The sequence below is a fragment of the Manacus vitellinus genome, unplaced genomic scaffold, assembly GCF_001715985.3.
Source record: "Manacus vitellinus isolate BGI_N305 unplaced genomic scaffold, ASM171598v3 scaffold_140_pilon, whole genome shotgun sequence".
Classification (NCBI taxonomy): domain Eukaryota; kingdom Metazoa; phylum Chordata; class Aves; order Passeriformes; family Pipridae; genus Manacus; species Manacus vitellinus.
In genome coordinates this window covers 8,298-19,677 of record NW_021939007.1, presented here as the reverse complement: position 1 = coordinate 19,677, position 11,380 = coordinate 8,298, and the positions used below count along the sequence as shown (strand labels likewise).

Sequence of the window (11,380 nt, the reverse complement as noted above, 5' to 3'; positions counted from 1 at the left end):
ATTGAGGGGTTATTTGGTGGGGATTGAGGGGTTATTTGACTCACCTTCTTCAGCACCACGAACTCGTTCTCGGCCGTCGTGCGCCGGTTGATCTCCTCCTCGTACCTGCGGGGAGCAAAAGCACAGGATGAGTTCCTGCCTTCTCCCACCAAAGGGGGGAGAAAAACCCCTAAAATTAAACATTTGGACCCATAAACCACCCCCGGGATCACCGTAAAAAGGAGTTTGGGGGCAGAGAAGTGCCCAAAAAGCTGTTTGAGGCTGCCCGAGCGTGGTGGCAACTCACTTGCTCTTGTACTCCTCGACGTACTGCTGCATGTTCTGCAGCTCCGACTCCAGCTGCCCCCGCTGCGCCAGGATGGAGTCCAGCTGCCTCCTCAGGTTCTGGATGTAGCTCTCAAAGATCACACTCAGGTCCTTCCTCGGCCCTGACGGCCCCTGCTGCTGCAGCAGCTCCCACTTGGTGGAGAGGACCTTGTTCTGCTGCTCCAGGAACCGGACCTGAACCCAACAGGGGTGTGTGAGACATTCCCGAGGGAACATCCCGCTGCTGGGCGCTTTGGGAGCCCGAGGGGGTCATTCCCCGAACCCCCAGCTGTGGCTCAGTCAGGCATCCGAGCTCCTCAAGTGCATGAGGAGCGTTATTAAATTTATTAGTCATTAAATAATTAAATTTTGAGTCATTCTGAACTTCTCCCTTTGGGACACAGAGATGTTGGCAGAGGAAACATCGTCCCGGTTTTCCAGCAGGGTCGGGCTTTGCCATCAACTTTCCAGTAGTGAGGCCAAGAGGTTTTTTTATTCCCTAACTGCCCACAAATTCTCTCAGGAGGGATTTGCTATTCCTTCGGTTTCTATTTGAGATGGAAACGATCTCAGAGTGTCCCAGAGGTGTTTAATGCCCTGAAGTCCCCGGAATCAGGTTTTGAGGAGAAAGTCTCGCTCAAAGCAAAGCCCAGCAAGGAGAACTCTCAGGACAATTCAATTTACGGCGATGACTTTGCCCTGAATCACCCAAAACGAGGCGGTGGAGCTGAGCTGGCACGAGGAGCCCCAGGAGGTCCTGCAGATGTTCTCTTTAATCTTCCATTAGCACAAAACCTCGTCTATTGTTCGGTGCTGCTCATTAAAACCCGGGTAATTACACCTTGCTGCCGAGGCGCCGCTCTGAGAACTCCAGTGCCCCGTTCCACACCCCGGGGAAGCTGCTCGAGATGCCTCCTCCAAAAAAAAACCCTACTCTAAGGTCTCACCTTGTCGATGAAGGAGGCGAACTGGTTGTTGAGGGTCTTGATCTGCTCCTTCTCCTGGGTTTTCACCTGCTGGATCTGGGGGTCGATCTCCACGTGGACGGGCCGGAGCAGGCTGGGGTCGACTTGCACGGGCTGGATGCCNCGGGGGTGTGTGAGACATTCCCGAGGGAACATCCCACTGCCCAAACCTCCTGGGAGCTCTGGGGGGCCAAGGGAATCACTCCCCAAATCCCCAACAGGACATGGCTTCCAAGAGCAAAATTCCTCCCTTCTTTCTCCTTTTTTTTCCACCTCATTATCCTTAAATTCTCCCTTTGGCTCTCCTTGTCCTGCTGCTCCAGGAATCAGACCTAAATCCGGGACACGGAGGATTCTCCATCACATGGGAACAGGTCCCGCCAACGCCTCTTTCATCACCCAGAGGGATTTGCATGGTGATGAGACAACCAGGTAACTTTTGTTTTCTAATCCCTGCTCTTGCCTGAGCAGCAAAATCAGGGAAAGGAGGGAATTCCTAACAATTCCCAGCTCAGAGGAGGTTTTAAACTCAGCCCCAACCCCACGCCTGTCCCCTGTGGAAATCTGGCTTAGATCTGAAATCCCGGAGATGTGGGAAGGGAGAGCAAAGATCTAAAGGAATGTTTCAGTGGGAGGCTGTTTGGGCAGAGGATGGTGGAGGAGGCAGAACCCGAGCCCGAAACCTGCGGAGGTTGGAGGGGTTGAACCTGCTCGCAGGAGCAACCTCAGAGCAGGGCAGATGAAAGCCCCGCAGACACGGCTTTGATCTCGCGGGGAGGAGAGATTCCCATCTCTTCCCTTAATGAGAAGGCTCCGCTGGAGCTCCTCAGCCGGCTGGGATTCACCTCCACAGGGACGGTTCTGCACCGGTGGGGAAGTTCCTCCCGGTTTCCACCCGGCCCGGTTTCCACCCCGCCCTCTCACCTTGTCGATGAAGGAGGCGAACTGGTTGTTCAGGGTCTTGATCTGCTCCTTCTCCTGGGTCTTCACCTGCTGGATCTGGGGGTCGATCTCCACGTGGACGGGCCGGAGCAGGGTCGAGTCGATCTGCACCGGCTGGATGCCGGGGCCGGCTCTTCCCGGGCCACCCATGACAAAGCCTGGGCCACCAAAGCCTGGGCCGCCAAAGCCTGGCCGCCATAGCACCCGCCGTAGCCTGCCCACCCAGCACCGAAGCGCCCATATCCTCCACCCGCCTCCCATGCCCTCCGAAGCCGCAGATTCGCTCCTCGCTACTGCCGCCGCCCAATACCCGCCCCCGAAGCTGCCGAGCCCCGTAGCCGCCGCCGAAGCCGCCCAACGACCTGCCCGCCGTAGCAGCCCCCCCGGCATATCCTGAGCGCTGCCCCCACAGCCCGTGGAAGGCCTCCTGCTGCCGAAGCCGCCGCAGCGGCCCGCCGGCCCCGGTAGCCCTGGACACGGAGTAGGAGCTGTAGCTGCTCCGGCTGCGAGCCGCCCAGCCCCAGGCAGAGCAGGAGCTGAAGCCCCTCCGGCTCCCCCCTCCAAAGCTCCTGCAGACAGACTGGCGAGACATCCTGGGTTCTCCTCAAAGAGAGCGGAACAGACTGGGAAAGGCTGAGCAGGTGGATGAGGCTGGAAGGAGAAGGGAAGTCGGTCCCTCTGGCTGGAGGGCAGCGGGTGCTCCTTTTATGCGCTCCCGGAGTGGGCTGGGTCTGCATGGGCGTGAGGAGGAGACAGCTCCTGTCTTCATCAGCGTGGCGTGGTCGCAGATTCCCATCTCCAATTTGCCAAACATTGACCCTACCCAGGAACACACCCTCCAACGCGGCAGAAAAGGCACAACAAAGGTCCGGCTGGGGCTCCCAAGGCTCCCTGACCCGGGAATTCTGAGCCTTGAGGAGCAGCGGAGCCTCCCCGGGATACACCGGGAGCTTTTTTTCCCACCTTTCCTCCATCGTGGTTGTTCCCCTGCCCGCGTTTATCTTTCCATCTCTCACTCCAAAGCCCCGTGGCAAGACCTGCAGCCGATGCCAAGTCACAGCCCGGGCTTTCACAATTCCCAAAACACACCTATGTTACACCCTCAGCCTCCTTTTCACTTGGAAAGTTGCCTTTGGCTCCGGGAATTGGGTTTCTCAACCTCCCAGCCGGGGCTCAGCAAATTGCATTTTGATGAGGCTCCGGGTCTCTTTCATTTTTATTTTTTTTTGGGTAAATAAAACCTCCCCGGTGACGAGAGACGTTCCCGGTCGGACCCGAGCGCGTCCCGGAGCCTCCGTGCCAAGATCCTCTCAGCACCGGCTGGGAAATCCCTGCGGGATTCCCTGGAGGCTCCGGGGCCGTGGGGAGACTCCGGGCACAGACAGAGGGACGGCTCTGGGAGGGGAGGAGGGATCCCCAAACCCACATCACACCCCCTGCAAGGGCTGGAGTGCAGTTAACGGGGCTGGTTTGTGGGGTTATGGAGATGAGCAGGGCCGAGGCCACGGGGGGGACTTTCCTTGAGGAATCCCAACTCTCTGGGGCCTGTTTTGGTGTTTCTATGGAAATACATCGATTTTAGAGAGGCAGGGGCTTGTTGGGATCCTCTGGTTCCGATCCCAGGCTGAGGGTGGGTTCAAACTGATCCCTCAGAGGATCGTGGGATGGGTTGGGTTGGAAGGGACCTTCGAACTCACCTCATTCCAACCCCCTGCCACGGGCAGGGACAACTTCCCCCAGACCAGGTCGCTCCAATCCCCGTCCAACCCAGCCTTGGACACTTCCAGGGATGGGGAATCCACCCCCCTTCAGAGAACCAGGGAATGATTTGGGTGGGAAGGAACCTTTGTAAGTCATTGAATCCAAAGACCCATCCCTGATCCACCCTTTTGCCTCAGTTATCGAGTACCAAAGGGCCTCACTTTGTACTTTTTATTGAGAAACTCCCTTTTTTCATTGAGAAACGCCATTTTTTGATGACTTTTCCACGTTTTGAGGGCACGTTGAAGGCCAAAGCCAGGGCTCTGGAGGCTCCTCGCCGCGCTGGCAGCCGTCTGGCTCTCGGGATTCCCACAGGACACCCGGAATCAGGAGCTTCTGGAAAATCCACACCGGCAACTCCTGGAACGGTCGGGTGTTCAAACACCTCTAAAAATATCGCCCAGACACCCGTTCCCAAAAGCGCCTTCGGGGCCCGGCCGTGCGGCTGAACCGGCATTCCCACTGGAAACCACGACATTCCCACTGGAAAACGCGACATTCCCACTGGAAAACACGACATTCCCACTGGAAACCACGACATTCCCACTGGAAAACGCGACATTCCCACTGGAAAACCACGACATCTTCCCACTGGAAACCGCGACTTCCCACTGGAAAACACGACATTCCCACTGGAAAACACGACATTCCCTGGAAAAGCCACGACATTCGCCACTGAAAGACACGACAATTTCCCGGCTGGAAAAAGACGACAATTCCCACTGGCAAAACCACGACATCCACTGGAAAACGCCGACATTCCCACTGGAAAACACGACAATCACCACTGGAAAAACGTGATTCCCACTGGAAAACACGACATTCCCACTGGAAAATGCGACATTCCCACTGGAAAACACGACATTCCCACTGGAAACCGCGACATTCCCACTGGAAAACACGACATTCCCACTGGAAAACGCGACATTCCCACTGGAAAACACGACATTCCCACTGGAAAACACGACATTCCCACTGGAAAACGCGACATTCCCACTGGAAAACGCGACATTCCCACTGGAAACCGCGACATTCCCACTGGAAACCACGACATTCCCACTGGAAACCGCGACATTCCCACTGGAAAACACGACATTCCCGGCGCTCATCCCGCCCCCAGCACCCGCGTGGATCCCTGGGGACCCGGGGAAGAGGATTAGGGAGAAATCAGGCTAAAAAAAAAAATCACGGGATCGTAGAATCGTTGAGGTTGGAAAAGACCTCCGAGATCACCCAGCCCGGCTTTTGACCCAAATAAAATAGATACCCATAAATAAAATGTATATCAATATCAAAAAATTAAACTACATGTCAATAACACACGTCAATCAAATTTATCGATGAAATTCGTATCAATAAAATAAAATATAACTCAAAAAGTCGCAGTGAGAGCGAAGGGACGGGGCGGACGTTGAGCCAAGACGGTCAATGAATGGGCGATAAATCAATAAATAGGCAATGCATCAATAAATAACCACAAAAAAGGGGGTTAAGGCTCAGTCCCCAGCGGGACCCGCCTCCCCCGGCGTTACCAAACCCGCGGTTACGTTTTCCTGGGAGATTTCAGTGGGGTTTTTTTTCCCCCTTCCCGTGGGCGGGATGACACGATCCCGGAGTTCTCTCCCCGAGTTCCCAGGGGAGAGGCCCCGAGTCAGCAAACGGAGCGGCCCCGGTGTGATAACACGGAGCGTTGAGTCACGGCCGCGGCCCCAGCCAAGTTTGGGAAATCCAGCTGGGAACTGGGGATCGGCAGCACCTCCCGGCTCCGGCGGGATGGGCAGAGCCGGGATGGTTTGGGCGGGAAGGGAGAGGGAAAGATCTCCCTGTTCCACGGCAGGGACACCTTCCACCGTCCCAGGGGAATCCAACCCGGCCTTGGACACTTCCAGGGCTCCCCACCTCCACAGACAGGAATTCCTTCCCAGTATCCCACCTATCCCTGCCCTCTTCCAGCTGGAAGCCCCTCGCCCCTTGTCCCATCACTCCTTGTCCCAAAGTCCCCCTCCAGCTCTCTCAGAGCCCCCAGGGAAGGAAAATGACCTCGAAAGGTCACTTCCAACCCCAACTGTTCCATAATTCCATGAAAATGAACAGGTAGGAATACAGGAAAAGCTGCTCAAGCCTGGAATAATTGAGGGAAAACCACGGAATCCTGGAATGGTTTGGGTTGGGAGGGACCTCAAAGCTCATCCAGTCCCACCCTCTGCCATGGGCACTATCCCAGGTTGCTCCAGCCTGGCCTTGGACACTTCCAGGGATGGGGCATCCTCTGGGAAATCCATTCCACCCTCTCAGCCAGGAATTCCTTCCCAATATCCCACCTATCCCTCCCCTCTGGCAGTGGGAAGCCATTCCCTGTGTGCTGTCCCTCCATCCCTTCTCCCAAGTCCCTCTCCAGCTCTCTCCAGTGAAGGAAAATGCCCTTTAAAGTCCTCTTCCAACCCAAAATGTTCGACGATTCCATGGCAATAAATAGGTGGGAATACAGGAAAAGCCGCTCAAGCCTGGAATAACTGAGGGGAAACCACGGAATCCTGGAATGGTTTGGGTTGGGAGAGACCCTAAAGCACATCCAGTCCCACCCCCTGTCACGGGCAGGGGACAAACAAACCCCGAGGAATCCAACCCTTATTTCAGGCCACGTGAAATGTTTTCCCTCCTCCAAAAAAAGGCAGGAATTATGGCACACCTGGGTCCTTTTTCCTCTTCCAACAAAAGGCAGGAATTATGTCACACCTGAGTCTTTTTCCCACCCCCAACAAAAGGCAGGAATTTCGTCCCATCTGGGTCCAGCCCAGGGGAATTGTCCCCTGATTGCCGGTGCCAGCCCGGGAACAAAAGGAGAGGGATTTGGGGTCTGTTTGTGGCAGGAGTGACCCTTTGTGCTCCCGGAGGAGCCTCTTGTTGCCCCTCAGGAGCCTTTGGATTGGGGTGACTCCAGGTTTTGGATCAGGGTGACTCCAGGTTTGGGATGGAGTGACTCCAGCTTTGGATCGGGGTGACTCCAGGTTTGGATTGAGGTGACTCCGGGTGTGGATTGAGGTGACCCCGGGTTTGGATTGAGGTGACCCCGGGTTTGGATTGAGGTGACCCCGGGTTTGGGTTGGAGTGACTCCGGGTTTGGATCAGGGTGACCCTGGGTTTGGCTCGGGGTGACTCCAGGTTTGGGATGGGGTGACTCCAGCTTTGGATCGAGGTGACCCCGGGTTTGGATTGAGGTGACTCTGGGTTTGGATCAGGGTGACCCCGGGTTTGGATCGGGGTGACTCCGGGTTTGGGTTGGAGTGACTCCAGGTTTGGATTGAGGTGACTCTGGGTTTGGGATGGGGTGACTCCAGGTTTGCATCGAGGTGACTGGGTTTGCATCGGGGTGACTGGGTTTGCATCGGGGTGACTCGGGGTTTGGGATTGAGGTGACTCGGGGTTTGGCTCGGGGTGACTCGCAGGGAAGTGAAGCCTTTTCACTCAACACTTCAGGTCACTTTTGCACCTCCCAGCGCGCTCAGCCCTCGCCCAAACGGGTCCCCACCCAGGACAAGCCCGTGCTGGCAGCACCAAGACGTTCCATTGTCACCACCAGGACATTCCACTGTCACCACCAGGACATTCCACTGTCACCACCAGGACATTCCACTGTCACCACGGGGACATTTCACTGTCACCACCGGGACATATTTCACTGTCACTGATGGCCGGGACATTTCCCTGTCACCACGGGAACATTCCACTGTCACCACCAGGACACATTTCACTGTCACCACGGGGACATTTCACTGTCACCACCGGGACATTTCACTGTCACTGCCGGGACATTTCACTGTCACCACCGGGACATTCCACTGTCACCACGGGGACATTTCACTGTCACCACCGGGACATTCCACTATCACCACAGGGACATTCCACTGTCACCACCGGGACATATTTCACTGTCACTGATGGCCGGGACATTTCCCTGTCACCACGGGAACATTCCACTGTCACCACCAGGACATTTCACTGTCACCATGGGGACATTTCACTGTCACCACCAGGACATTCCACTGTCACCACGGGGACATTCCACTGTCACCGATGGCCGGCCCTCAGCTCCTCCAGCCTTTACAAACCGGGAGCGGGAGCCTCGGGATGAGTCACCCCCGGCACCGCCTGCGGTTGACCGGGGATGTGATTCAAGGTCTCCCGGGCCGGAGGTCAAACCACAGCAGGGATTTGGGGAGGGAGATTTATCCAAACGTTCTGCTTTCCTGGGGAGAGCTGGGGTTGATGGGCGGGAAGGGAGGGAGCTCTTGGTCTTCCCAGAGTTGCCCTTTGGAGACTCCTTGAGAGCAATCCAGGGATCCCTGGGGAGGCCAGACAGCAGGAAAAGCTACTCCAGTCGTGGATACCGAGGAATCGGCCCTGGATTAGCTGGAGGGGTGACGACCACCCTGCCCTCTCCCACCCCACCCGGGAAGGACGTTCCCAAAGCACTTGGGGCTGTGTGAGGGGTGTCCTGAGAGCTCCAGCTCTGCCCCCACAGCCCCGGGACCACCCTGGAGCACGGGGAGGTCAGAGATGGAGGTGGGATGGGGGGGGGGAACATCCCAAATTGGCCAACTCAGGCAGGGAAAGGGCTCCAGAAGAAAAAAGGGAAGGGAAGAGCCTCCTAAAATCCACGGGGTCCCAAAGGCTGCTCGGGTCTGATGGGGCCAAGGGGGGACAAAGGGTCACCACGGGAGACCCCCCTGGGACTGGGAGGAGGATCCAGGAGGAGGATCCAAGTGCTGCCTCTTCCTCCTGTGCCAGGAATGGGCTCGTTCCCGGGGGTGTCACCCTGTGCCCCACGTCCCAAACCCCTCCCCTGGCAAGACCCCCTTGGACCTCCCACCAAAGTCCCCCAGCACCCACGGTTTTGGGGCGGGAGAGAGGAAAAAGAGGAGCCTGGGCTGCTCCTTCCCCGGGGCTCCTTCAAACCCCGACTTCAAAGGGCAGGAGAAAGTCAGGAAGCGCTTTCGGGTCCCGTCTTGTCGCAACACGAAACTCTCGGGGCCGGGGAGGGAAAAACCACACCAGGTTTCTGCCTCTCGTGTTTATTGGGGGGAGAAAGGTCGGGCAAACACACACGGGAGCACCGGGGAAGGGGGAACCCGGGGCCAAAACGGGGGTTTTACAACAGAAACTCGGGCAGGGGGGAGGGGGAAAAAAGCGAATGAAAAGTCCGTGGGGTGAGAAACGTCCTCGGCTGGGCCGGGAGGAAATTCCTGTTCTGGAGCTCCAGCTCTGGCTGATGAGCAGCTCCGATTAAAGCTGCACCACGGCTGGAGCCAGCCCGAGGCCTGGAGAGAAGCTGAGTCTTCCCGAGCTGGGTCTTCCTGAGCTGGGTCTTCCTGAGCTGGGTCTTCCTGAGTTGGGTCTTCCTGAGCTGGGTCTTCCTGAGCCAAGCAGGGACCCGACCCAAGAGGGGACAGAGCCTCTCGCTCAGTGTGCTGATCCACGGGCTCATCCCAGACGGATTTAGGGCTTCCCAGTGAACAGGAAGGTCATCCCAGTTTGGTTTGGGATTCCCAGTGAACAGGAAGGTCATCCCAGCTGGGTTTGGGATTCCCAGTGAACAGGAAGGTCATCCCAGTTTGGTTTGGGATTCCCAGTGAACAGGAAGGTCCTCCCAGCTGGGTTTGGGATTCCCTATGAACAAGCAGGCCATCCCAGCTGAATTTGGGGTTCCCTATGAACAGGAAGGTCCTCCCAGCTGGGTTTGGGTTTCCCAGCGAACAGGAAGGTCATCCCAGCTGGGTTTGGGATTCCCAGTGAGCAGGAAGGTCATCCCAGCTGGGTTTGGGATTCCCAGTGAGCAGGAAGGTCATCCCAGCTGGGTTTGGGATTCCCAGTGAACAGGAAGGTCATCCCAGCTGGGTTTGGGGTTCCCTGTGGATGGGCAGGTCCTGCTTCCAAAGGAGAGCTCAGCCCCCCAACAACCAGCAGCTGGAGGGGATGGAGCTGTTCTTGCGTGTTTTTGAGAATCTCCATCCTCAGTGGGTGGGTCTGTCCATGTTTTTGGGAATCTCCATCCTCAGTGGGTGGGTCTGGCTGTGTTTTTGAGAATCTCCATCCTCAGTGGGTGGGTCTGGCCGTGTTTTTGGGAATCCCCATCCTCAGTGGGTGGGTCTGGCCGTGTTTTTGGGAATCTCCATCCTCAGTGGGTGGGTCTGGCCGTGTTTTCCTCCTCCCCCGGTCCCAGGGATGGTTCCAAAGGACTCGGGGACGCTCTGGGGGCTCTCGGTGGAATTCCCGTCCTTTCTCCGCGGGGTGCTGGGAATGGGGCCGGGGGAGGGATCCCGTCCCTACACCCTCCGGCCGGGGGAGCCGCTGTTCTTCAGGAGGGTGCCGGACCCCACCACCACCGAGCTGGACCCGCTGCCCACGGAGCCGAACCCGGACCCCGCGGAGTCGAATCCTCCCCCTCCCAGGCTGAAGCAGAGCCCGGCTCCGCCTTTGCCGCTCCCGAATCCGAGTCCTCCTCCTCCTCCGAGGCACATCCCGCCGCCGTATCCGCCTCCCACGGAGCTGCTGCCGCCCACCACGGCTGCGGAGGGGAACGGGGGGGCCCGGGTTACCTGAGGAGTTTGGGAGCAGCGACCCCGGCCCGCCGCGATCCCACGGGAATGGTACTTACAGATGCTGACGGAGCTCTGGCATTCCCCAGACATCCTGCAGGGGAAAGAGGTGCAGTGTGGGATCCAGCCACAGCATCTGGAGCTGCCTTGGCCCCATCAGACCCGAGCAGCCTTTGGGACCCCGTGGATTTTAGGAGGCTCTTCCCTTCCCTTTTCTCTTCCGGAGCCCTTTCCCTGCCTGAGTTGGCCAATTTGGGATGTTCCCCCTCCCATCCCACCTCCATCTCTGACCTCCCCGTCCTCCAGGGTGGTCCCGGGGCTGTGGGGGCAGAGCTGGAGCTCTCAGGACACCCCTCACACAGCCCCAAGAGCTTTGGGAACGTCCTTCCCGGGTGGGGTGGGAGAGGGCAGGGTGGTCGTCACCCCTCCAGCTAATTCAGGGCCGATTCCCCCACACCCACCTGCCCCAGCTCCGGGCTTTGCCCCCACACTTTGGTCCGGGGCTCGTGGCAACCCCACGTGGAGCCGATGGAGCACGTTTCTCCCATCGATTTACCGGGATACCGCGGAATTCCCGCCGCACCCCACCCACCTGCTCTCCTCCCCCTCCAGCAGCTTCCTGTAGGTCGCGATCTCCACGTCCAGGGCCAGCTTGACGTTCATGAGCTCCTGGTGCTCCCGGAGCTGCCGGGCCAGGTCGGCCTTGGCCTTCTGCAGGGCGCTCTCCAGCTCGGCCAGCTTGGCCCGGGCGTCCTTGAGGGCCCCCTCCCCGCGCTGCTCCGCGTCCGCGATGCTCGTCTGGAGGGTCTC

General features: G+C 58.0%; 2 protein-coding genes across 2 annotated transcripts in view; both read right to left on the bottom strand.

Annotated features, from left to right (window-relative positions):
- Positions 1-2,805, bottom strand: part of LOC108643163 (keratin, type II cytoskeletal 6C-like) — a 152,669-nt gene extending 149,864 nt beyond the window's left edge. Inside the window, 8 exon segments of the mRNA XM_029958136.1 lie at positions 45-105; positions 287-501; positions 2,196-2,404; positions 2,407-2,469; positions 2,472-2,581; positions 2,583-2,608; positions 2,610-2,666; positions 2,668-2,805. Coding sequence (XP_029813996.1) covers positions 45-105; positions 287-501; positions 2,196-2,404; positions 2,407-2,469; positions 2,472-2,581; positions 2,583-2,608; positions 2,610-2,666; positions 2,668-2,805 — 879 coding nt within the window.
- Positions 2,806-10,297: 7,492 nt separating this feature from the next.
- The window catches only part of LOC115307184 (keratin, type II cytoskeletal 75-like), a gene marked incomplete at its 5' end in the record, with an annotated part of 8,808 nt that continues 7,725 nt past the window's right edge, over positions 10,298-11,380 (bottom strand). Inside the window, 3 exons of the mRNA XM_029958138.1 lie at positions 10,298-10,539; positions 10,630-10,664; positions 11,163-11,368. Of these exons, the coding sequence (XP_029813998.1) occupies positions 10,298-10,539; positions 10,630-10,664; positions 11,163-11,368 (483 nt within the window). The remainder of the gene's footprint in view (positions 10,540-10,629; positions 10,665-11,162; positions 11,369-11,380) is intronic.